The sequence below is a fragment of the Grus americana genome, chromosome 7, assembly GCF_028858705.1.
Source record: "Grus americana isolate bGruAme1 chromosome 7, bGruAme1.mat, whole genome shotgun sequence".
Classification (NCBI taxonomy): Eukaryota; Metazoa; Chordata; class Aves; order Gruiformes; family Gruidae; genus Grus; species Grus americana.
The window spans coordinates 18,834,517-18,860,636 of NC_072858.1; the positions used below are offsets into that span (position 1 = coordinate 18,834,517).

General features: G+C 41.3%; 1 protein-coding gene across 4 annotated transcripts in view; it reads right to left on the reverse strand.

Annotated features, from left to right (window-relative positions):
• Window positions 1-25,567, reverse strand: part of TBC1D12 (TBC1 domain family member 12) — a 47,375-nt gene extending 21,808 nt beyond the window's left edge. For 3 of the 4 annotated variants that reach the window (XM_054832205.1, XM_054832206.1, XM_054832204.1), the window contains exons 1-2: window positions 23,747-24,813; window positions 6,923-7,046 (exon numbers count right to left, since the gene is read on the reverse strand). In XM_054832205.1, coding sequence (XP_054688180.1) covers window positions 6,923-7,046; window positions 23,747-24,591 — 969 coding nt within the window. In that variant the 5' untranslated portion in view covers window positions 24,592-24,813. Of the gene's footprint in view, window positions 1-6,922; window positions 7,047-23,746; window positions 24,814-25,493 lie in introns of those variants that run through there. The other variant, XM_054832207.1, reaches the window with a different exon arrangement.
• Between the last annotated feature and the right edge of the window lie 553 nt (window positions 25,568-26,120).

Below are 26,120 nucleotides of genomic sequence, written 5' to 3' on the forward strand. Positions count from 1 at the left end.
GAAGTTTTATATTTTCTACAATCAGCACCTTTGCCCAAAGGTACATATTTTTCCATGGCACTTCTCAGGTGCATGATGAAAGGCATTCCCTGATACACCATCTCTTTCTAGTCCACATCACCCATAACAGTTACACTTACTTAAACACTAGCCTTGGAAGATAGGCTGTTAAAAGGGAAAGAACAAAATGCTGTCTATAGGTTGACATAAGAAAACAGAAACTGTTTGCTCTGAAAATGAATCTTGAAGACCTTGCCTTCATCAGCTCATGTTAGATTGCATCTCGCACCCAAATAGATCTTCGCCTATAAGCTAGTTAGCTGTAAAAACTTAAAATGAATACTCAAGAATAATACTTGCACTGTGGAGAAAGGGAAAAGAAACATAACTGGACTTGGGTAAGCATTTGGCAAGAAAACAAGTACTAGGGTATCTTTCAATCAGAACTTTCACATTAAGTGTTTGGATTTTTCTATTTAACATGAGAGGGTAGAAAATGTCATAACATAGCACAGTAACTTAGAGTGGGCCTTCAAGTCCCACACCTTCCCTCCCACGTTATAATTAGTATCTCTAAAGTGAAAGCTCAAAAATGGACTACACCTTAATCTCACTGATGAGCATTTTTAAGATACATTTGTAATGCTTTGAAACAGTAATTTCAATAGAAATAAAGAATAAGAGTCTAAGCAGCAACCTGAAACCCCTCATACCACACTGGAGCAAGGCAATTAGGCAAAAGCATGCCCAACTACAGGAGACCCTGTACAACCATAGCTCTGCAGGTTTCCATTCAAAAGTCAAAGCTGGTTTGCTAATGGAAAATTCAAGCTTAAAGACACACGGGTGGAGAAAAAGAAAAAAAGATGATACAGTCATTGCTTTTAAGCATTGGATGACAGCACCTGTAAGAAGGAAAATAAGCTTTTTATCATGTCTTCAACATTACTTCTGAACATACCTGCACTGTTCTTGTACCATGCGTACCCCAGACTAATAAAAAGCATTTTAAAGGCCTCCTGCTCCCTTGTCATACCATTTTCTCCTTTTCAGTACTTAAGTACCATGCCAGCCTCAGAAGGATAAGGCTTATATAAAAAACCCAAAACCACACTTTACCACTTGAATCTTTTTGCTAAATCCTATCCTTTTGGAATTTGACATAGCCTGCCTAGATGATGATTTTGCTATTGCAACACCTCAAAGTCACCAGCATAAGTCTGCTTAACCTGCAAAAGCTCACTTAAGAGAATAATAAACCAATTATTTTTATCTGTGTCATCCCTTGCTAAAGAAATTCAGAGGCCCAAGAGAGGCAGAAGCATCCCATTAAAAAGAGAATCCAGAAAACCCAAAACCTCTAGTATCCCACTAAATCAAAGTAAAAGAGGTTCCATAAATTTTGTTACCTCAAGATTGTTTCTATATTCTTTCCCTAAAACCCAGCAACTTCCAAGGACAGAAATGAAAATATATACAATGGTTATGCTTTCTTTTTCAAGCTTTAGGAAGAGAAAGTTTGCTTCAATACTCTTCGTAGTTCACCTCAGACTTTTTCTTAAAAAAACAACAATCAGAAGAATTCACATCAGAGTCAACACCTCTGTCTTATTTTCAAAACATTAGTCCCATGCTCACTGTAGAGTACTGCCCTGAAGATACATTTGTGCCACCAACATAGTACTGACATCATAAAAAATTCTTTTTGACAAGTTTTCCTTGTCAAAGCATCTGGGTAAGCTCTGGTACTAGGAGCTGACTGTACTTTACATCCTTTACGCAAACAAAAGGAGATATGTTTGTCTCACTGAGGTCCTACCAGTTTCATTACCACTTTACTGACAAGATAATCATTGCAAAAGTCTAAACCACTGGGGAATGTCTTTGAAAGACTTCAACATAACACTTTGTTTTACCTCTAGCATAGCATTTTACTGACTACACGTGTGACTCGGGAAAGATGATGGACATTTCTTAAGCATCTGACCACTACAGTGTTTACAAAGAACACCATCACAGCCTTCTGACTGCTGCTAGTTGGCAAATTATTACTCAGGTGTTACACGTTCCTTGCAAGACCCAGTACCCCCATTTGTTGTCTGTCCTGGTTTCAAGGCAGTTTGTTACCAACGTATTTCTATCTATAATCTGCTAAGCAGGCAGAACTCTTGCCTTTCTCTTCTCTCCAGTAGTAGTACAAGAACCACTCCTATGAAAAAGCATTTAGCACTGTATTTACCTACTTCTTTCAGATATTCAAATCCTTAGATTTGTTGGCAAACATGCCACATACACTTTTTAACCATTAGGAGCTTCAATTTTGTTGTTTCAGTTTAACAATGCCTGAAGAGAAGAGTTAATATTGCAAGTTAGAGGTCTGAGTCATATGAAAACCGATTCAAAAATGCATCTGTTCCTCTGAAAAGGAGCCTCTGACAGCTCTTGTTCCTGGGAGACCAGGGGAGTTGTGCTGATTCAATGAATGCAATTTCTCTGTTAGATTTCAGACTGGAGATAACATCAGAAAAATATGCAAGTGAAGACACTGGTTTTTAGCCGTCAAGTACTGTATTTTACTTTTTTTAAAAAAAATTTCAGAGCTATCCAAAAATAATATTTTCAGAGGTTAATTATAGGACAGTGACCCAGTCATTACAATCAGAGTTAGTATTTAACAGACTGTCTAAAATTAATACCTTCCATTTTGTACACAAGGTAACAGCTTTTGGAAAAGATGGCTTCACTTCTGAATAAGCAACCATTTCTAAATCACTGCAAGCTTTGCATGGTGTCAGATTTACATAGAAGCTTTTTTCCCCTCCTCTTATTTAAGACTGTCACTGACAGTACTTCATTAAAACTGCTGAAAAATTGAATTTGGTGTGGTTTACTTCATCTTGTGATGTGTATTTCCATATTTTGGGTTTACTTTAATTCGGGCACATTAGGAAAAAGTCACCATGTTGCTTTAAATAAATTAATAAAAAGTATTCAAGACTAATAAAAAGCCAAGAGCTAAACTTAATGACTTGATATTCAGCATAATTTTGATCATAGATTAAAAGCTCTTTTCTTTAACCATAAGCACAAAAAACGAAATTTATCTTACATTTTTTAGACAGAGCTTGCACTTCAGTCAATACACACCAAAATGTTATACATCAGCCCACAAGTCGGTTTCTGCTTTAAATGCTTCTACATTAAAATATTTCAGCAGCCTAATTTAAAGCAGATTTCTGTACAGACCAAAAAGAATTTACCAGACTGATCATTAATGACCACATTCTTCTTATAATAGCCAGTTTTATTAGCTGCAGTTCATGAAAAAAGGCACACTTCCTAAAATCAAACGCATTTGACATTTGCGGTCCTAAGGAACTGCTATTTTCCCTTTTTAAATTAAAAAAAAAAAAAAAAAAAAAGAAACAGTGAAGGAAGGAAGCCCAGAGGAGGGAGATGTCCAGCAAAAGAGCTGGCCTCAATCACATCCTGCTTGGGCAGCTCTAAATCCAAGGAGAGGCGAGCGTGCCAGCAGCTGCGAGTGGGGAGATGCAGCTGCCAAGAACTTTCAACTCCTGACCCAGTTTGAGCTGGAGCATCTTGCCCCAAGCACGCTGATGGCAGCACAGCTGCAGGGGACTCTGCCATCTCCCCAGCCAGGCAAACCCTGCAGGTTACTCCTCAACAAAAATATTTATCATCTTCTACATATGCTGAGAAACTTGCAAAGGGATTATTTGCAGTAATATTCATTAGACAGTCTCTGAAGGCAGAGCTGGCTAGCATCATTGTCTGAAAAATGTCTGAAACAGTATCCCAAGTTCAGTTTCCAGATTTTCTTGGAAGTTATTCAAGCCATTAAAATCACCACCTGACTTCTCTGGAGAGGCATATATAGCAATGTCTAATTGATAGACAGAGACTGGGAGCCACACACATTCATTTAAATGTAATTATCAATTTACTGCATTGCCCTTACCAAAAAAAGGGATAACTAAGGAGGCTTCCACAGCCAGGATGGAAGTAGGGCACGTGAGCTCTACCACCCTTTTGACTATAAATATATAATGAAATTTTTTTCTTGTTTTACTAATAGGAAAATCCTTTATCTTTGCAATATTGCCATAAAGCTTTGATATAAGTATTACCCTTACCCAAAAGACTTCCTCCTTCTATTAATTATGAAATTTTTCCTGTCTGAGTTAATTTTTCCTGCAATAGGGCTTCTTAAGATCTCATTTTTCATCTGAAGGATGCTGACTCACTACTGAGTTTCCTTAACCAAGGGTTTATTTGCACTCTCCCAAAGCTGGCCACTGGCATCAGTAAAGTCACAGAACTTTGTGTTCAACCACAGAGAATGCCATAGCTGTTCAGGAATGGCAAGACTTGTTGCTAATAATAAACTACTGTAAACTCCCTCAACAGGCAGCTTGTCTACAGCTTAAGCCCATTCTACTTGTGTAGTCTTACACCTATGAGCTCATTTTACAAGAGCTGTTACACAATAAGTAGCCATCATTATGACCATAGATGGCTTAAAAAATTGGGGAAAAAATGTGGGGTTTGTATTTCAGATCACAGTTGATCCCTTGACTTCAATTTAGAAAGTCAGTGTGGAAGTTTGTAGAGACACTCCATGTATGATATGAAGTATTCTGCCAGGTTCACAGAATTACTTGTGAACAAAACATCTTACGCTTTAATCATATTTTTATCAACTTCTTAAAGGCCTCAAAACTGCATTCTTGCCTCTCACATCTCCTACATAGTGAGGAATTTAGTCTAGGGACTATAGTCAGCCATTCAAAAGTGAAGATACTGTTTTCCACTGATCTTCAATACCCAAGTGTGTCTATAATTCATTCTAACACATTGTCAGCTTAGCAAATTTGAATGTTTTTGAGAAAAGAAACCATTGGCTTTTCTTCAAAGGCGTATGCACAAGGAGCTATATTGTAAATTTTAAACACACATGCAAGACATTTGACATCTGTTAAATATTGAGACATTGGGGTCACCTCTCGATTTCTCAGGTATTGTAGATCTAACTCTGTGCAGAGTAGTCAATCTAGATCCTCCTTTGATAACTGTATATCTTAACTCATGATGCTTTAGCTAAATTAAAAGCTAAAAATATTAGCTATTACTGACACTATTACTTAAGATTATATAAATCCAATAGTGACCCTAATCTGGCAACCATTATAACACAAACCACATGACTAGTGGCTAGGACCAACTCAATCATGTTTAAAGACAATAAATTGTTTTAATATATTTACTTTTCTGCCATTTTGGAGAAGTTAAAAAAAAAAAAAGGTGAACACTACAGTTTAAAAGAAAACAGTCACTGAGGGACAACAGGCTAAGAAAATAAAACTGCAAAAGAAAATTCTGCAGATTATGACCTGGTCTCCAGAACAAACATCTTCACTACTAGAAAACGGGAAGCAGATGACTGGTAGCATTGTGTATACTCTCCATTTCTCAGGATGGAGAAGACATCTGGATTTTTACCACAGTATTTTCATAGCACAAGACCAACAGCATTCATCTGCAAATAAACTAAGAACATTCACCTTCTCCCACCAAAAAAAGTGAAACCATTTAAATAAGGAAAATTGTATTTGAAAATGTTGAAAAAGCACTCAGTTTACTTCAGAATAAATAACAGAATGGTTTGGGTTGCAAGAGACCTTTAAAGGTCATCTAGTCCAACCCCTGAGATTGCGCTTTCTGTAATCTCATTTTTCAACATTTTATTGTGTGACAAGTCCCATTACACTGAAGTCCTTCATGAAGAATCTTTTGTTTCTCACTTTAGTTGCTCCCAAAAGGCTCTCTTCCCCATAAAGCTCCTTCTAGAAGAGGGCTGAACACTATGCTTCATTCAGAGCCATTTGCACCTGCCAAACGCATCAGCTTATGTGGAATTTAGGAAAGGAGACAGAGAAAGTGGCTCTCAAGAGATTCAAGTTACTGTTTTCACCAACACAAGGGAGATTCACATTTCTTATGTCAACAAACCTTCCAACTTCAGGATCGTATGTTAACATTAAGTTAATGATGCATTACCAATTGCTCATCTTTACGATGAGCCATTTTATTATTATTTTATCAAATTAAAGACAGACTCCACAAGAACAAATATATGGAAGTGCGACTTTGTATCAGAAGAAGGAAATCAGAATTACCTTTCTGTAGTACCCCAGTAACTCCAAAACAAGTTCAACTTACAGTACTATTTTGAAACAGAAATACCTTGAGTGAGATTAAAAGTCTAAACAAAACAAGATTACATTTCAGAATTCTAAGCAATTTGTCACAAGTTACCCAGATAGTAAGTCTTCCAGGCAAGAAGGACTATGGAAAGATGAGTTAGATTAAAAAAAAAAATTAAAAAAAAAAATCAGTTTTGTAACACTAGAATATCCAAAAATGCTTTAAGAGGATAAATTTTACTAGATTAATATCTAGTTTGAAGAAAAATTGAATACACAAGTATGACTACTGTTTTATTGCACAAAACAGGCAAAAGTAACTCAGTACTGAACTTCATAAAGGAAGCCTACAGTATTTCACAATCACTTTACTATTAAAAAAATTGTAGCATATCATGTTAAATCAGGGAAAGTTTTATGGGAAATTAATACAAGTTCTGATGTTTTGACTGAAAAAGCTTAAACACTTTTTGAACATGTATCACCTTTTTATAAGCACTGAGATGTACTGGAGGAACATACTAGATAATCATAAAACTCATTCTCAGTAACTATTATTTAGACAAAGCCCCAAAAGAGTCTTCCCACAGCACTGTATAGTTGTATAGTAACAAGAGGGAGATAACAGCAGAGAACTGCAGTACCTATGCATTAATTTTTACAAGTTTTGTACCTAGAGTTGTGTGATGTTTACTTACCTGCTGAATAATTTTGGAATCTTTTGGAAGGTTTTCCCTGGGTGGGACTTTTCCAAACAACTTCCAACCAGGAGCACTTTGGACAGCAGGTTTGAGTTCCTTTGTCCTTTTAGTGAAAAAATTTCTGCAAAGAGAGAAGGGTTGTTTTTTTTTTTTTTTATTATAAGCATATAAACGAACGATATTTGTACCCACTCACATTTCTTTAAACCAAGTTCACCACTGTAGAGATTTACTGCTCAGCAAATGCAGTGTGCTGCCTTAGCTTTCTCTTATACTTTAAAATAATTAACTTGGAGCAGCTTTCATTATAGGTGCTTTGAAGCTAATATTTGTACTTAACATTCAGTTTTACCTATAAATTCTAAGATACTTTATGCAATATCACAGTCCTTTTAGTAATACCAGACACTTTCTTAATTAAGTTAGCAGCACGCAACAGCTCTCAGACTTTTGTTTGGGGTTTGTTTTAGTGTATCTTATGGAGTTATTTGGAGACTGAAAATAAAACAGCTGGAAATCACTGTGTAACTTAGAGATTTGACAAAGAAATGGTGAACTATTACTTCTACTAACATTTTCTGCAATCTTCATACCTTCAACTTTCACAACCAGGGAACATGTACACACCTTCAGTTTTGCAGATAACCTTAGCCAATGCCTAAAGCAATTGCATTCAAACAGGAAGCTAACTGCATTGCTCTAGTACTACTTAGAAAGCCAACCATCACAAGATCATATTAGCAACCATTTGTGTAGATACACAGCTGTACCATTTGACTCTGATCACAAGCTCCCACAGAGCATGCTATGTACGAGTGCTTTGAAAAGGAAAGATGACATTTATTCTGAATATTGGAAAGTTACTTTCCAGAAGCTTACAAATAACACAGAGGGATTAAAAGTTAAGTAGTCTGTAAGGTTACTTCTCAGGATGCTAACAAGTTGACCTCTGAGCAAACAGAATATGAAGCATTTTTATTGGAAGATGTTTTTGTGCAGTGCTAACTAGGTAACCCTGTACTTTCACCCTCTTCCTCTGGAAAGAGATCCCCAGATTTATTCTTCACTTAAAGCATTTCCTCTGTTTTAAAATACCTTTCTTTCTCAAATTGAATGTATTCACATTTGTGCACAGAAAACACTCTCTTGGCTTTGCCCAGACAGAAGTAGCGTGCTTCAACAACCACAAACTGTCTGAAAAGCGCATGGTTGCTCTTAAATTCCAGCACTGTCAGTTTCTGACCATGCAGCACAGTTTTACAATTAGGAACTGTTAGTGTTTGTAAGACATTGTATAACTTTCAAATACAAACTACCTTTTCAGTGCCCAGAATGTTTTTGTTATTTGGGAAACAAGCAAATGCTTGTCACGAAAATCCCTTCTGTGCAAGTTCGTGTGAATGGACTCTACAGATATTTGTGTGTAGTTGAAGATCTAGCCACCAGAAAGCAGCAAGCTGGAGAGAAGGAGAAGTAGATGCTGAAAAAGCATGTATGTCTCCCAAGAACTGGTAAGCTCAAGACTAGCAGTCCTCTGGAATCCAGAAGAACCGAGAAACTCAGAACACCAAGACTCTGCTCACTCTGTCCGAGGCCACCAGCACACACTACCATCAACATCAGCTTGCTAAAAAGAAGAAAAAAAGACTGCATTCAAGAAAGCAGCAGCTGCTATAGGCAGGCAGGGGGTGTGAGATTACATACACACCTGATGAAAGAGAGAGCGCCTTGAGATTTTTTTTTTTTTTTGAACACCCACATAGAAGCTGTTGGTGCATCAGTACACTCCGACCCTTCTGCGGAGGTCTCCCAGCTGTTGATCCAACCAAGTAACTGAGTAAGCATGTTTGGGAATAATTGCTTGCACTGTATGAATAGTTACCTGCCATTAATGGAATCAAGCTGTTATTAGTAATAGCTTAATTAATACAAGGTGTTCTAGTAAGCATCGTTTGTGATCCATGCATCCTGCAACTCTGTCCCCATCAGGGAAACATGCAGTATCTTAGTCCATCCCTGTGGAAGCAAAGTAAGCACCCAGAATGCCAAACTCATGGTTTCTAACACAGAACCTGGAAGGAAGGGCTGATGAAAAAGCCAAGCCATGGTACCAGTGTCTTTAAAAGACACTGTCCTCAGTCAATCCCAGGACTGCATACCACTAGTGGAAAAAAAAAAAAAGGCAAAAAGCATGCTTACATAAATAACAAAGGCTCACTTCACAAATACAGGACACCTTTCATGGCACTTTACATTGTGTTGAGGGAGGGAAAAGGAGGAGTGTTCAAAGAATCATGAAAACAAGACAAAGTATTCTAAAGACATGTCACTACAGCCTTGCCCTTAAATCTGCAACTGCTCCAGCAGCTGTTATTTGAACTTAATTGAAGGAGACTTCTTCCCCCCCCCAAAAGCAGGTATGCAGGAAGATACATTCAAGAGTACTGTACTTGAATTATGAAATAGCTCATGCATCCCGACTTCATGGATAGCACCAACCATCCAGTCTCTGCACATACTACAGAGTACCACCAGGGATTACCTGGCAGTTCAGCTCCGCTGCTTCTAGCACTTGTGGAAGCTGAAAGATGTACATCTCTAACACCAATGGCAATCTGTCACTATCAAAGCTGTTTATGATTAACCAGGAAGCTGGTAGATTATTATAAAGGAAAAGTGTGTAAACACACAGGTTTTAATTAATATTTCTGTACAGAATATTTAGGTATGTTCATGGCTCTTACAAGATTTGACTTTTAAGTTTAAATATAACATTAAAACAAACCTTCCAAAATGCAGTCCCCACCATAATGAATTGGGGGGGAGGGGGGTGTTTAATATTCTTTGGTGTACTGAATTAAGCAAAGGCTTGTTTCATTTTTTATGAATGCACAAGTAAACATATACGATTTCACTTTTATTGAGTAGACATTAATTGAAATGTTTCTTGTTGTGGCAAAAAACTGGTCAAACTTTATATCCTGTCAGAATAAACCTCACATAGAAATTCTAATCCAAGATAAATTAATGTGAGGTTTACAAATAAGCTTTGCTGAAGATGGAAGGACACTTTTAATACATTGTTTTGGCAGCTAACAGTATCACATCTGATGTGTTGTTGACAACAGTAAAGCCTTACAAAAGCTCTGTTAAGGAACAGCATCTGTGGAAGCTTACAAGTTGCATTCACTGAATTGCAGGAAGTGTACTAGATTTGATATGTTTGTTGCTGCTTAGAATATTCATGAGTTTCACTGATTCCAGGAAAAGTCATCCATTGAGATGGACTGAAAAGTCAACAGCACAGAATCTCAACAGAACAGGTACAGAATCTCAAAATCCATTTGAAAATGTCAAAATTCCTTAAAAAGCAGTGTCCACTTTAGAACTGAATAATGCTTTCTGTTGAAAAGACCTGTGGAATAGAAGTATTAAATTAGTTCATTGAATTAAGCTCTAGTTTACAAAAGCTCAGTGGAAAAGTTGCAAGTTTTTTTCCCTGCTAGTTTTATATAACCAGACTGGAACACATATTTACACTCACAAGTGACACTCAAAAAAATATTTCAGTAGGTGCATTGAAGAGCTTGAAAAGTAACTGAAGCACCACAGAGTAAGAAGCCGTTACTGGCACATACCAAGACATCTATTCCCAACGCGGTTTGGATTACACCATACAAAAACCTATGGGCTCTGATCACACAGCTACAACAGCTGTAGTAACAGCTACGAGTGGCAAGTTTTCTTCGTTATTTAACAATATTGCTTCAACTGTGCAAGCACTGTGCAAGGGTTTCACCATACTGATGGTACAGTAATTCAAAGATGTTAACCATTTCTACAGGTGGCATTAATGTGATGTTATAGTAACACAATTGCTTGTTTCCACTCTGCTTTTGCTTTTCAAATCCTTTTTTTTGTTGCTATTTAAGATAAACTGGTGAAGTCTAAATGCAGTTAGAATTAAGTCTCGGAAGGGGATAGGTGGAATGTGATATTTTAATGGGATTTTTTTTGTTTACTTTGGTGTTTTGGCTTTCCCCTCCACCCCCCATAAAATCTGAACACAAAACTCTTCTACTTTTCAAGCTTTTCCACAGCATTCACAAGCCTGTATTGGCCCTTAGTCCTCTAGCTTTAAAACAAGATATAGATCCTGACTCATCCCTCCACTCCCTCCATAAAAGTGTAACCTGTAGCCTTTAAACTCATGCATTCAATGCTTGAGAAGTGCCAGCCCCAGCTTGGAATGCTACAGGACTAAAGGAAGTAATTCAGTAGCACAGCTATTCTAATCTGGTAAAAAAGCAGGAGCATGAATTGTGCTAGAACCACAACGGAAAAAGAAAATGGCAGTTTAGAAATCTGTGAAATGCAACTAAGTTGTGAGATGGCAAACGAAAACACAGTCCTGGCATGTTGCCTAGAAAGCCATCCTAACTGTTCAGCCAGTGAGTCTAATAATGCAATTTCAATAAGATTTTTCAAAGGCATAGCAAACTCAAAGATAATTAGTTAGCCAAAGCAGACAGGCATCCTAATAGGGATTTGCCTCCTCCGCACCAAAGGAAAGGTTGTGGCATCATTCTACTTCTTATTAGGTGTTAGAGAATCAAATCATTAGAACTCCATCTTCAGACCCAAGCTTCACCTGTTCAGCTGCCTTTAGTTACCTATATACAAATTTCAAGTGCAGAAGAAGGTTGGATGTTATACCTGAGCCATTTAATATCATTCATACTGATACTCATCTTAACATGAGCCCACCTTTCTCCTATTTGTTAATCCTGCTATGAAAAGAGGCAAAACCCAAGTAGTATCAAGTACTGAGACAAGGACATGGTCTCAGAAGAGAGCATAAAACAAACGATCATCATTACTGTTACATCTCAGCAACCAAGCATGCTTCCTTACGGTTCACTTTAATACACAAATAAATCTAATTCAAAATGCTGCACCATGTTAGACAACAGAAAACTGTAGGCATCCCTGGAAAGCAATCCTGGCAAAACTTGAAGCATGGCACATCAAATAATTTTTTCCAAATAAAATATTCAGAATTCAGGGTTATCTTAGAAATAAATGAACACTATGTTTAAATAGTGATGCTGAAAGCTAGACTACTATTCTGTAATTAATTTCCCTTGCAAGGTAACTTTGACCTTGCTTAAAATGTTTACTCTCTAATCTACAAATAAAATAGTTCCAGCAAGTGACCTCTTCAGTAATGTTTAGTACTCTAATATAACTTTTTTTAGAAAGAAGCTTACCATTAGAACATTTTTCTGACTTTTACACACTAACAATCTGGTTTACTGTCATTTTCAATCAACAACCATTTCTTCTCATTGCATCCACCTTTCAAGAAGAGGTGGTAAGAGGTACTGCTGAGAAAACAAGATTTGTCAGTTCTTGTGGCTTTCAAAAGGAAGTGAGGGCTGTTTACACTTTCCTTTTTAGTAAGCATCTAACACAGTGTCTAATAACAGGTACAAGACAACTGTCTCGCATTAAATCCAAGGAAGCATGACAAACAGGAAGGAATCAGCATCACATCGAGAGCATCCTCACTCTATCCTATGTAACTTTTCCTCCCAGAATCACAAAGCCCTAAGGGGGAATCCAGCATGGAATTAATGCTACAAATGAGCACAGAGTTGGACAAAAAACAGTCTAGGTTTTCCGTTTGTTTTAAATATAATTACAAAAATGCAGTTAAAAACCCTGGAAGTTGCATTTCTCTGCAATAACTAAAGTATAATAAAAATTCACTGATTCCAATAAAACCTCAGAATTTGTAAAAGCAATATGAAGTAATAAAACCTATTAAAAACTGTATATGTATTACGATACAAATGATTTTGCATCTCCAGAAAGATTAGAGTCCTGCTTGTGCACACAGTCTGTTCTTGCTCTATCCCTATGCTAATTTTTAAATAAGCTTTCTAGGCATACAGAATAGGTCTAATGTTTGAAATTTGAATTAGCTGAAAGACAAACTGATAAGGAAATTACTTATGTAACTAATAATCTTTATTCAGAGAGCTGTATCAGTGAGGAGTTAGAGTTATATCCCAGGAATTGTTATAGATGGGTTGTATTTTTTAACTGGTATAGTATTAAAATGAATCATTGTGACTTAAAACCATACTTTCAAAACACTCTGCACAAATTCTGAAGAGCCCTGCAGGCCTGCAATTCCATATTCCTTCACGACTATAACTGAGTACATAGCAAGAATTATTACATTCACATTGGCATGTTTTTATCATGTGTAAAACACAAAAGCTGCTTAAGAACACAACAGAATTTTTCTTCATACTCAAGTCTTGTCCATTCTGTTAAAGTCTTATGTGTAAGAATTTGGAAACAACAACAAAAAACCCATTGCTTGATTATACACAATTAGCTCCTCCGCTTTAAACAAGACTTTTCAATAATTTACATACAGAAACAAGTGTAACTCAACTCTAAGCATAAATAATGAATCATTAAAAGGAAATAAAACCTTTTTGGTTAGCCACTTACAGAGGTTGCAGAGCAACAAAAGTAGGATTTGATTTCTACATTTTAAACTGTTATGTACAGTACACCATTAGTAGGAATTGATAAAAAAAGTGTTCAAAGAGTTACAATGCATGTTCAGAGTGTACACAGTAATTCCTTCTTAGACCAACAGACAGGGTACCACTGCTTCCCCGTTATTTTAGATTTGAATTATGTGACATTGAGCAAATAGCTCCTGGACACTTTCATATGCTCATAAGTGTTTTCTCTCATTATTAGTCATGGCTGGAAAACTGACATGAACATCAATATTAAGATTAAATACCCCCTACTTTACAAATATACTTTTCAACTCATCTTCTACTTTGATATTTCAACCTTAATTTGCAAGTTAATATACAAGTCTTTTTAGGCTTAGTTTAAAATTCTTAACATGGTGATTTAGAACAAAACACTAATAAATTTAGAATTTATTAAACATTCTACATTTTTAGTTTCAATAATTTAGAATAACATCAGCCTATTTTGATTCAATAGATTTATACAGTTGCTCCAAGCACAAGTTTGTAAGCTCTGCCCTATACTGGAAGAGAGGTGACCCAACTAATTTTACAGTTCACATCTTCCACCACCTTGCTACAAGGAGAAGGTAGACACCAGCTTCTCCCCAAACACAGATGTATTACAGGATGTTTCTAGTTTTAGAACCTTTCAGCAGTATGAAGATCTCTTCTTTCTCTCCACACCAAAACAACCCAAAGAATATCCCAAATCACTTCAAAGGAATTTTAATGTTTGCGTCTGTAAAACTACTGTCTTAAGTGCTATACAAGCAAGTTTTCAGTTTCTTCCTCCCCCCCCCAAAAAAAAAAATTAAAAGAGGAAACAAAAAAATACTAACTAGGAGAACATGTATCTTTAGCAAGACCAAGCTTGCAGCATTTTTTATTTATTTTTTAACGAAACTATGACATTTCCATTGATATTACTGGTGAACTAAAGCCTCAGCTACAATTGGGCATATCTGAAATTTAATGAACTGTCAAGGAGTAGCTGCTAAGGACTGAGGGGTGGGGAAGAAGGAGGTTTCTGGCCACAAAGATTAACAGAACTATTGTGGAACTACACTGAAGAGAATAAATTGGATCAACCCTATTGCACAAGCCCCTCGTTGATACCAGTCCTGAAGTGGCTTTACAAACTCTGCTGGCAAAACAGTTTTACTACAGGTAAACAAACACTGGGAAGTTTTAAGAGTTGAATGCATTTAGCAATATTACAGAACACTCTGTACAGAACATTTCCTGGCAAACAGTATTTTAACAGTCTATATTATACTCTTCACAAAGAGCTGTTGCACAGGTCAGCTTTACAAACAGGCTCAAGCATTCAAAAACATATAAACGAGTAGACACATATGCAAGGTAACAGAAATGGTTACATTTCAGAATGCTCAAGTCCAAAAAGAGTGAAGATGTGTGGTCTCGCCTTTACTTTTCAGAGTGAACTAGCAAAACAAAGCTCTATGCCAAACTATTCTATCATCTTCATATTTAATCAGGCAGTTCAGCAGCTATTTTGACACTACACCAAACACTCTGGTCAATCTTCTGTAATAATAACCAAAAGTCACTTGTCCACAGTATCTAAACCAAAATCCCAGATCACAGCTGCAAGAAGTGGAGAATTTCTACCAGTTGACTACAGATGTTCTGGTATTTCTTGCATGGCCAGGAATATCTACTCCAGCAAAGTCACAGCTGGTTAACCAGCAACATACTCTAAGCAAAACAGTGGTAGAGGAATGAGACCCCTTCGTCCCACACATGCACACAATGGCCAAGCTGTTTCAGCTCCACTAAGGGGAAACCCGTTTCACTTCCTTGCACCAGTAGTATCCAACACTCCCTTCTGCTGCATCGATTCTGACACTCTCCATACCTTGCAAGTCAATTCAACTCACTAATCCCACAGAAAACCATCTACATTTTTTCACTCCCCAGCTTAATAAGCTACAGCAGCTCACAGAGGATCAAATAAATACCAGAAGCAGGGAAGAGACATTCCCTTTGTTTCCTGACAACAGCAAATTCTTCAATCAGCTCCCCAAGATATCTCACAACAGTACATCCTAATGAAGCAAGCTACCTGAAACTATCCTAGTAGTGACTCACTTTCAGTGAGGGCAAAAGTCACCAGCTTTATCAGGGCATTCACTACACCTACAGTCCAAATGCTCCTATATGAGATACGTTTGCAAGACAAGGGTGAGAAAGATTTCCAGCCTTTGACACAGCTTACAACTCAGTGAACTGTAAGTTCAAACACAAGGCAGTGTTTTATTTTAAAGACTGTCCCAAGAGTTGGCGATGCTTACTTCTCTGACCAGCATGATTAAGCCTCATTTAGTATTTTTCCCTTCTGGTCTCAGACAGAGTGCCTGTCCATTACTTGATTGTATAATGTAGTATTACAAAGTACTACTGTACTACTGTTGTAGCTACTCAGTGTATGAAATTTCTGCTGTGGTCAGCAATTCACAATATATTTTATGTCACTGCTTCAGTGATAAACTGCAGAAATACTACAAAATGCAAGAATCTATTTTTGATCTGTTAGCTGATATTAATATGCAAAAGCCTGACTCCTTTCAGTTTTGCCCAATGACTTTGTGTTTTACAAAGCAAGGAAGAAATTCCCCAATCTACCACTCAGCTGCCTACAGAATCTGAGCAACACTAAGCAATTTGCAAAACACCTAAAGTTTACAACGACAAAAAACTAGAGATACTCTGTGCTCTGGAATCTGCACTGCTTCCCATTTCACAGCTACCAACTGCCCAACTACCTTTGGTAGTTCATGGCTTGCTTGTTTTTTTTTTTTAAAGCATTCTGGCATCCACCATACAAATGGCTTCATTATTGTGCAGCAGCAAGACAGACAAGATCCTACATTAATGGATGCATTAGGCAACTGAAGCAATACAGATAGAACTGAGCTTTGATAGGTCTGAGACCTGGCCAGGGCCAAGCTTCCCCTGCTATAGAAAGCAGAGGAGATGGCATCAACAACTTGGAGCACTGGTAACATGTGTGAAGTACCATCATCCCTCTCCCATAGCATCTTCTTCAGCACATGAATCCAGACCCTAGTGACAGGCAGTAGCAGGCCTGGGTTTCTGTGGCTCCAGCAGAGGCAGAGGGGCTATAGGTGTTTTGTCACTCTCTATCTCTGGTGTCTTTTCTCCTTTACTTCTGGACAATCAATCACTTAAGTTTGCAGGTTCCTATAGCTGGCCTTCAGGAAGTTTTAGATCAACAGAACTGCCCCAGGCAACAGGAGCCAGCAAGGCAGCCTTTTATTGTACCACCTGATCTAAAGACTCCTGCACTTACTTGAAAGCACATTAATAAAAGTTTCCAATATAACAATGGAAACTGAACATGATTTCTCCTTAATAAAGGAGTACTTTGGAGAAGAATGGAGAAAAACTGCAAAGAGTTTCTTCCCATTGGCTACAGGTATTCTTTTCAGTTGAGAGGAAAGGAATTTACAAGAACACCAGTCTGAGTGTTTGGCTTTCAGAAGTTCTGGAAGAATAAACTCATCTATGACCATCAAAACCAGTTTTCTACTAATTGAAGTCATAAGTTGACCCACACAACATCCATCCACCTCTCACACTGCTACCCTAATACCAGGCCAGAAGCAATATGCTCTGCAGGTGGTTTGCACAGCTCACTGGTTTCTGCAAATACAGAGCCAAATTAAGAGTCTGTCCTTTGCAGGCTCCCCTTATGCTCAGCCTTCATTCAAAAACCTGTAGGATTTTTATATTCAAGTCCTCAATCTCAGAGAGGTTTGACTGAACCTGGCTAACAGGCTGCAGTATGAGAGAGATCAGGCAGCAACTGCCCAAGCTTCACTTCCTTAGAAAGCAGTAATAATAAGGCTGAGAAGCACAACACAGGCTGAGCAGCTTACAGCAATGCCTACCACCCCATCTAACAAATCTAGTCCCTTCCCAGCTGAGCAACAAACGACCAGTAAGTGATAAAAAGGACAGGCTTTATATCATAAATACCTCAGCAGTTCTCAGAAACTGAAGAGAATAACAATTTTTCATCCACACGAATGAAATGTGACTAAAAAACCTTAAACTCCTTTTTTATTCTTAAACAATCAAGACAAAATAGCCTAATGAATAATTGAACAGCCAGAAGAGCAAAAGCATAAAACTATCATTTTCTTAGAGGCCAGCTGTGATTAAAGCGACCTCCTTTGGTTGTTGTTTTCCATGTAAAACATTCTCCTTTTAGTTATAGCCTATTCAGAAGAGAGGCCCCATTCACTTTGTCACACTACTCTCAATATATTGAGTCTGTAAGAAATTCTGTGACACAAAATAAGAAGAGGTCAAGGAATGAAAAAGGCCTTCTGCAAAATGAGGGGAGGGGGAGGCAGATACTCTCAGCTTAAGTTTAAATACCTCTGTAAAACACTCCTCAGCAAAACAAGCTATGACTCCAACAGTCTGTTGCAGACTAAATAGCAATTCCAGCTGTTTGGCTTGAAAAAAAAAACCCACCTCCCACAAACTACAGCATTAGTTTAAGGAGAACTTATTTCAGAAAAAATCCTATTAGTATTATAAGGCTCCCAGTGCAAATATCTGTACCAATGTAGAATATTACACTGTCTACCAAGGAAAGCAGAGAAACTGCTAATAATACTTTGGGTAGTTTAAACTGACAAAGATTGTATGTATGCCTCTAAGGTCTTAGAAGTGACACCTATTTAGTCAGCTTTTTAAGGGAAAAAGAAAAAGATGGGCTGCAGCAGAAGTTGAAGCAACAGAGTAATCTGATACCTATCCAGAGCTAAATCAGCATATGATTCTTCTGGTTGCACACCTTCAATTTAACTTTGGTTTGCTACTCCACAGACATCCTAACCAAAATGATAACATGGGTGCACAGCATCTTACATACTTATGGTAAAACATCCATTACTGATGTTTTCCAGTAACACAAAACTCTTTAAAACCTATACATCATGAGACCTGGGAATGAAACTCTCTCAAACTGGCATTTTCAATTCAGAGACCTTGAGGACTTGCTCATTTTTATGAGATGCTTAGAACTGATTCACTAATTAAAACAAGGCTGCTGTCATGCAGATTTAACTTGCTACAGTGGGATCCACACTTGTAAAAAACCCCAAAAAACTTTAGATGTGCAGAGATATTTCTTTGACCTTTTTATTAATAAAATTGTATATAATTTGGGTAAAATTTTCTATGCACACAGTTACTTAAGAAGTTGGGAGCCAAAAAAGGTAAGTGCTGAACACTCGTCTTCAAAGTTTGCTACAGTTTGTTTTACTCTGAAGATTACATTTACTTAATTTGTCATTATATTTGTTATTCATATGACCAAGAGCCAGAAACTGGGCAACATGTCAACACAACTTCATAAAATAAATCATCCTTAGCAAACAGTGAATGAAGAATCTACAGAGAAGCTTCTCATTTTGATAATATGAATGCTTTTTATATCAAGTTCATTATGTCCCTAACTCAGGAGAAAAGAATACTGTTTGAAGTTAATCACAGATTTGGGTCCAGCTACTCTTGCCTACTTTCTCCAGTCAGCTTTAATTCAAATCAATTATAATTATCAGCTTTTTCACTTAAATTACAAGATTGTTTAGAGGATGCAAAAAAAGAGGTCTGACAAAGACAGAAGGGCACTCTCACAATTTTTTGGGGAGGCAAGCTTTGGTGTACTCCCTTAGCTGTTGCATTCCCTTAGCTCTTCTCACCAATTATCTTCCCCATATATTGTCAATATATTTCCTTGACCTATTAGAAGCACTCTGTACTTTTTTTTTTTTTTTAATCTGGACAGGGAAAATGAACAACCCCAAAATCAAAGACAAACGCACAAGTCTTTTGGGATATCAGCAAGAACTGACCAAGATATAGGCACAAGCAATACAGGAATATAAATTAAGCATTGCAAAGTGCCCCCATCAATCTGTTCTTTGATCTTTACACAAACAGAAGGTTTAGAAGATCTGTTGCAACTAGGACAGCTCATTCCCGACTTGACTCTCATTTTTGACCAAAACCCCATGAAACAGATTTTTTCCCCATGGATGCACAGTACATCCCCCGAAGTTTCACACCATTTTATGAAACAGAAAAGCTCTGTATACAAAGAGAAACATTGATTCTGGTATTAAACATTCACAAGATGCAACCATACACTAGGTATATACCCATATAGCTCAAAGAGCTGCAAGTGCTCCTTAGTAATAAATTGAAATATAAGCTACAGACCCAGAGACATTACTACGTACCCAAGTAACAATATTCAGGGAAGTGAACCTCCCTGCTACCCTCTACAGTCTCTGTCAAGGACATTTGTAGGAGCAAGAAGATTAGCAGCTTTTGAAGAACTACCTACTTACTGAATCACAGAACTGTGTTTACAAAGAATGAGAAAAAGATGTGGGCTTCAGTGATTTCTCAGTTCTTTGTTCCTACATATACTGACTCTCTTCAACTTTCCATCATCTCCACAACTAAAAATCTTTCAAAACTAAGCACAACCATTCTGGGTGAGGAAGGAAGGATGAGACTAAAGACAGTTTTTAGAAGCATATGTGCCAACTACCATACATGCCTACAACCCCTCACACCTATTGCTCACAGCACATCCTAAAGACCTACAAGAAGTGGCAGTTATGAATTAAGCTCTTTGCTATTTTATCAGGAAAGCTTGTTAGATGGAAAACAAGTATTTGGGAAAATGTTGCTTTACTACAACAAAGTATCACTGCTGTTAGCAATAGTAAGGTTTGAATCCAGGAATGAGAAACTTTGCCAACTACCTGATACCTAAATTTATCCAGTAAATACACAGTTCAGAAAGGAACAATATCTACACAAGCTGAGAAGATGTCTGGTACATAATGTAGAACTATGAAGTATAATTAATCTTTAAGAGAGGTTCAGAATCACCGTGGCTTCCTCTCAGCCCTGGAATACTCACTGCTGCTTGCCCTTTTTGGTTTGCTGTTCTGCTCTGTATGTGCTGCTTTGGGGGATAAAGCATACTGCAATCAAGGTAATCAGCATGGCTTTAATTCAACTGTCCACGCAACATCCCTCCTCACTGGACCATTCTGTACCCAATAGCAATCCACCAGGGCTTCCCAAAAGTGATCCAGTAACCTAAGAACAGAGCATTGCGCTTGTAAGCTGCTGTGTAAGACCACAAACCGTAAGAACACTGCCTATATATGTCTGTATTATGAATCATACACAGGAGTACAAAGCAGTGACAGGTGAATTTCAAGAAGCCACTTAATGCTCTGACCAAAGCAGTAGCACAGTGGAGACAAGTGACCATAGTCATGCTATTTTCCTTGCCATGGCACTCTGCTCCACGTACCTCTGATTTACTTGAGGCATCCCACTTCACATGCTGAAAGAAACAAGGAAGTAGAATAAAAAGACAACAAAACCTATTATGTTTCAGTTAAAAGTTGTCCACATTGATTTGATAGGCTTAATAATGTGGCACAAATAAAATGTAAGATCCCAGGGCCAAATATTACACCTAATACTTACTGGGGGCAGGGGGGGGGAAGCTTTATCATTGATGTAAACTTTCCCACTATCTTAGAATAATAATTACTGACAATCTCGAGGGCACAGCCACTTTTCCCATCACAGAGCTTGGATAAGATGCTGCTGTTGGCAGCTGCTCGCTTTTTCCCCTACCTCACCTCATCGGTTTCTCCTCCGGTTCAGTGAAACAAAGACAGACAATTAACACAGATCATTTCAAAGAACTGCAAAGCAGGCCAGTCTGATAACTGAAGAGATGGGAACGAGCAGCTGGAAACAGCAGCCTCCTAACCCAGATCTGCCAAGACCAAACAGTTTGTCTGACTGGGCAATTACAACAATGAAGCTTTCACACTGAAGGCAGCAGGACTTCCCCCAGTTTTTAAATAACAGCAAGAGATGTCCGCCTTTTAAAAGGATTTCCATATGACTATTAGAAGAAATAATGGGAGCTACCAAATTTTAGACAGTTTGTAAACTAGACAAAGAGCATTACAAGTGTGAAACATCCTACATAAGATGCTCCAGACTGCTGAACTACCTGTGTTTAACATATCCAGTACCTTTTCTTGTACACTGTGGGAGCAGATACACATTCTGACAAAACACTGATGAGTTGTTCTCTCTTAGCAAGTACTTCTGATAGAACACGGCCACCCAGTCCAACTTAAACTTGGAGGAGTAACATCATTTATGGCTATGTGCTCATTCAAAAATACAAGCAACCATCTGGTGAGAAGCTTCAGAAGGAGGTATAGCTGTCACCAACATTCAATCACAGGACAGTTTTTAACAATGAGTCCTCATTACTGAGAGACAAGGTATTTCTTTTTCTAAGAACTGGAAAAAAATCCACTTACAATGGCAACTGTCAGTTTTGAATGAACCTGAGGAGTTTAAAAACAAAAGTGGAAGTCTAAGCTTTTAAAGTATCAGAAATAGTTTGGAAGACAAAAACTAACCACTCAAAGAAATGATGAAAAGAAAGTTTTACTACCACTTTTCTAAGCAATGGAGACTACAAGCTCTAGTGTTACTGTATTTAGAGACAAATCTATCAAGGAAGACAAGGTTGGGTTTGTTTGTAAAAAAAAAAAAATCAGTAAAAGTGGTTTTTATTAGTAGATCTCATTTTGACTGCTCAGATGAAATCAGCTGTAGCTAAGACACTTTTATGAATGTATAGGCAGAGCTGAAGGTAAAGTCTCTGAAGCCAGTATTGCTCACCAGGCAAAACGTACAAGAGGCTGGGCCAGTCAGGGGCTATGAAATGGGCTCTCTAGCAAATCCTTTTTTTCACCGCGGTTTCAGCACTATAGCTTTTGCCAGAATAGAAGCAATTAGATTTTTTTCCATGTATTACTCAAGCCTTCACTGAAAACAGCAAACCTCAGTGTATACTGACAAGTTTCTACTGCACACCAAGTTCAGACTTCGCTATGAGGAAAATTCTCCAGAATTTCATTAAGCTATTGCTCTGGGGCAAAAAGCCACAAGTACCAATGTCAAACTGTTCAAGTAATAAGACAAAGGGAAGGTAACGTACTGCAGTCCATGTAACAAGGGAAAAAAGAAAAAGGGTGCAGGAGGGAAGAACACTAATATGAAATAGTGGGAATAGAGGGACATCTCTCAACCCATCCTCGAAACAAAGTGGAGGCATCAAACTTACCCTGCAACTGCCACTATCCTTACCTCCGGCAAGAATCCATCTCTCCCTTTCCTGAGGGCTGGCAGAAGGAGCCTATTTCTCAATTTGGGATCCTGCCATGAGATCAAACATCTCCTATATCAATTCTTCAGTTAATAGATTTAATCTTATTCTGTCTTTACAAGACACTTAAGAGACCCATCATGCTATCAAAGTGACTGTCACACAATAACTATAGCCCCAGCGTTTCAGAGAATAAAAACTGTTAGAAATTTGGAAATTAAACTCCCCTCTTAAAACATAATAGAGGTACTATAGAGTATGCTGTAAACTGTTAAAGTCAAGATGTATTTCCTGTGTAGTATGTTAAAGAATGAGCAATGCTACAGAGTCCCCAAGTAATGAAGCTGGATGGCCTAAGTCTTCGGGTTTGTGCTAGAAACTTAACAGAAGTCCAATTAATTTGAGCACAAAGCCTAGTCCTTGAGACTTTCCACACCACGCTTTGGAATAACTAACCTGTATCTACACTGTCAACAGGTAACAAAAGCTTTATGAGCCTTTGCAAATTGCACAATGCTTCTCAGAATTACCCAAAAGTAGCTTCCAATACCAACAACTTCTAGCTTGTTCCCCAAGCTGTTTAAGCAGCGTTCATTCAGACAGCAAAACACTCTGGCACAGGAAGCAAATTCCAGTTTGAAGTCCATATAACTTGTAGCAGCAAGAGCATCTTTATCATATCACTCCCACATCCAACGCAAAGCCTTCTTCTTGCTGTACCAGTATTTACTCGGTGGCAAAAGATCCCGTCGGGCTCGGAGTCGCTCGTCATCTGTCAGCTACACACTGCTGACGCCAAGACACGGACCTCCAGGCAACCCCACCGCCCCCCGTGAACCGGCGGCCCGGCAGCCCTTAACCCCGGCCTCCAGCGCACCCAGCCTGCCCGCGCCCCGCGGGGCAGCCCCGCCGCCTCAGGCTCGAGGGCGCCGGTACCGGCCCCGCCGCCTGCTCCATTACCTGGTGAAGAACTCGGCAAAGCTGCTGCCGGCGCCGGCGATGCCCGCCCGCCGGGCCCTCTCCGCCGGCTCCTGCGGTGGCACCGGGGCCGCGGTGGCCGTCCCTCCGTGGGGCAGGTGCTCCGGGGCGCTGCGGCGGCGGCTCACCTCGTAGGTGTTGCGGGAGTTCAGGTTCACGTCTGTGAAGCCGAGGTGCGCCGGGGGCAGGGCAGCAGGCTCCGCCCGGCCCCGGGAGGTCCGCAAGCCGGGGGCGGCCTGCGCCCGGCTGCCCGCGTCGTCCCCCGGGCCAAGGGGCGGCGAGGGGCTACCGGCCGCCGCTCCCCCACGCCGCTCCGCCTCGCCTCGCAGCCGGCAGCTCCTCAGCGGCTCTTCCAAGGCGGTTCCCGCGGGGACGCCGCCGGCTCCCGGGCCGGGCGGGCAGGGGACGAAGCCCCCGTTCTGCAGTTTCGCTTCTTCCTCCTCCCCCGGCCCCGGCTCATCCCGCCCCAGCTCGGCCCGTCCTGCCCGAGGGGGCGGCGACGGCAGCTCCTCCGGCGGCGGCAGCAGCAGGAAGCCGACGTCCCCGTTGGTCATCCTCCCGCGGGGGCCCACGGCGTAGGCGGCCCCGTTGGCGGGCTTCTCCGGGCAGCGCTTCCCACCCGCCGCCGCGGCGGGGCCGAGCGCCGCCAGGTACCGCTGCAGCAGCCGCTCCTGCCCCGGCCCACCGCTCCTCCGGCTCAAGCCCCGGTTCCCATCCCGCTCCCCGTCCTCCTCCTCCTCCGTCTCCTCCGCCGCCGCCGCCTCCTGCCGGCCCGCGGGAAGCACGGCTGCGCTGCCCGGAGCTCCGGCATCGTCCGGCCCCACCATTTGCCGCCGCGGAGCCCCGGGGATGCCAGCGGCGCAGCGGGGCGGGGGCGCGGCCCCCCCGGCGCGGCGGGGGCCGAGGGGGGCGGGACGCGCGCGTTCCTCCGCACCGGCGGCGCCGCGAGCGCTGGCAGCCGGCGCCGCTCACCGCGTCGGACAGCGGCCTCGGCGGGGGGGGCAGTGGGCCCGGCTCACGCAGGCGCGCGGCCCCGGCCCTTCCCCCCCGGAAAGCAACCATAGAGAGGCAGGGCAGGAAGAGCGAGCGAGCGCGCCCGCCCTCCCCGGCGCGGCCACATCCGGGACCATAGAGCTGCCAACTAGACAGGATCTTCCCCGCCAGAGAGGAGCCGTGGAGGCGGCTCCCTCGCCTCTACCGTATTCCAGCTAAAGGCTCTCCGCGCGCAGCGTCTACCGCATTCCACCGGCGTGCCGCGCACGCTCCGCCGCGGAAAAACCGAGCCCAGCTGCCGGCATCTCCCTCCCTCCCCCAGAGCCGAGTTAGCACCCACCGCCTGAGCCAGCGCTTCGGGCCTCGCCGCTTGCCCGCTCGTGCTGGGATTAAACGAGTCTGCAGGACCCCCCGGCTGCCCCAACACCCCCCGCAGGCATCGGTGCACCGAGGGTCGGTAGCCGGGCAGACGCACCGCATGGACGCGCCCCGCGGTCACCTTCCCCTTCCCCGCAGGCCACCCCGGCGCCCTGCCCGGCAAGGCCGCACACGGGGCACCGCACCCCACCCCGCAGCCCCTGGGCGGCAGCCGCGGCAGAGGACGCCGGGGACCCGCAGGGCGTTCGCTAGTTTCACTGTTGACCTTTTTTTGAAGGAATGACAATAATAAAAAGACGTTTAACAGCAGCGGGGGTGTTGCGAGGGACGCCTGGTACCATAGGTTAAGTGTGCTTACGGGAGGTGAGGCAGGACGGGGAAGGCGGCAGAGTCGCATAGAGAGGGCTCCGCGGAGACCGGCGGGCGCCCGAGGGGGCGGTGGCGGCCCGGGAAGTGCAATCCCGGGCCTTGGAACGGGGCGGGCTCTGAGCAGGACAGCGGAGGAACAACAGAGACCCAGCACCGGTTTCCTCGCGGGGGCGAGCGGCAGCGGAGCTACCCGCTCACCTGTGGCGGAGAGGATGTAGGGCTTGCTGTCGTTAGTCTCCTCAGAGCCGCGCAGGCATCGCCGCGGAGGCGAGCGCGGAGCCGCAGAGCGGGGCCGGGAAGGGCCCGCGGGGCAGCCGGACTCTCAGCCTGGGGAGAAGGGGAGAGGCAGCCGGGGACATCATAAGTGCGAGCCGTCGGGCCGGCGAGGGCAGGGGCACGGCACGGCCGACCCCGCCGCGGAGCCACCGCCTGCCCAACGGGCGGCACCAACGGCCGCGGGGAGAGGGCAGGCAGGGCAGCGCCCGGGGCTGCCTGTGGCTCTTTTTTGAGGAGATGGGACGTACTTGAGCTTTTTTGGGGGGGAGGGGAACGAGAGAGGGAGAAAAGAGAAATAGGATGGGTGCTTTAAAGCCATAGAGTGAATTCTCTCCAAAGC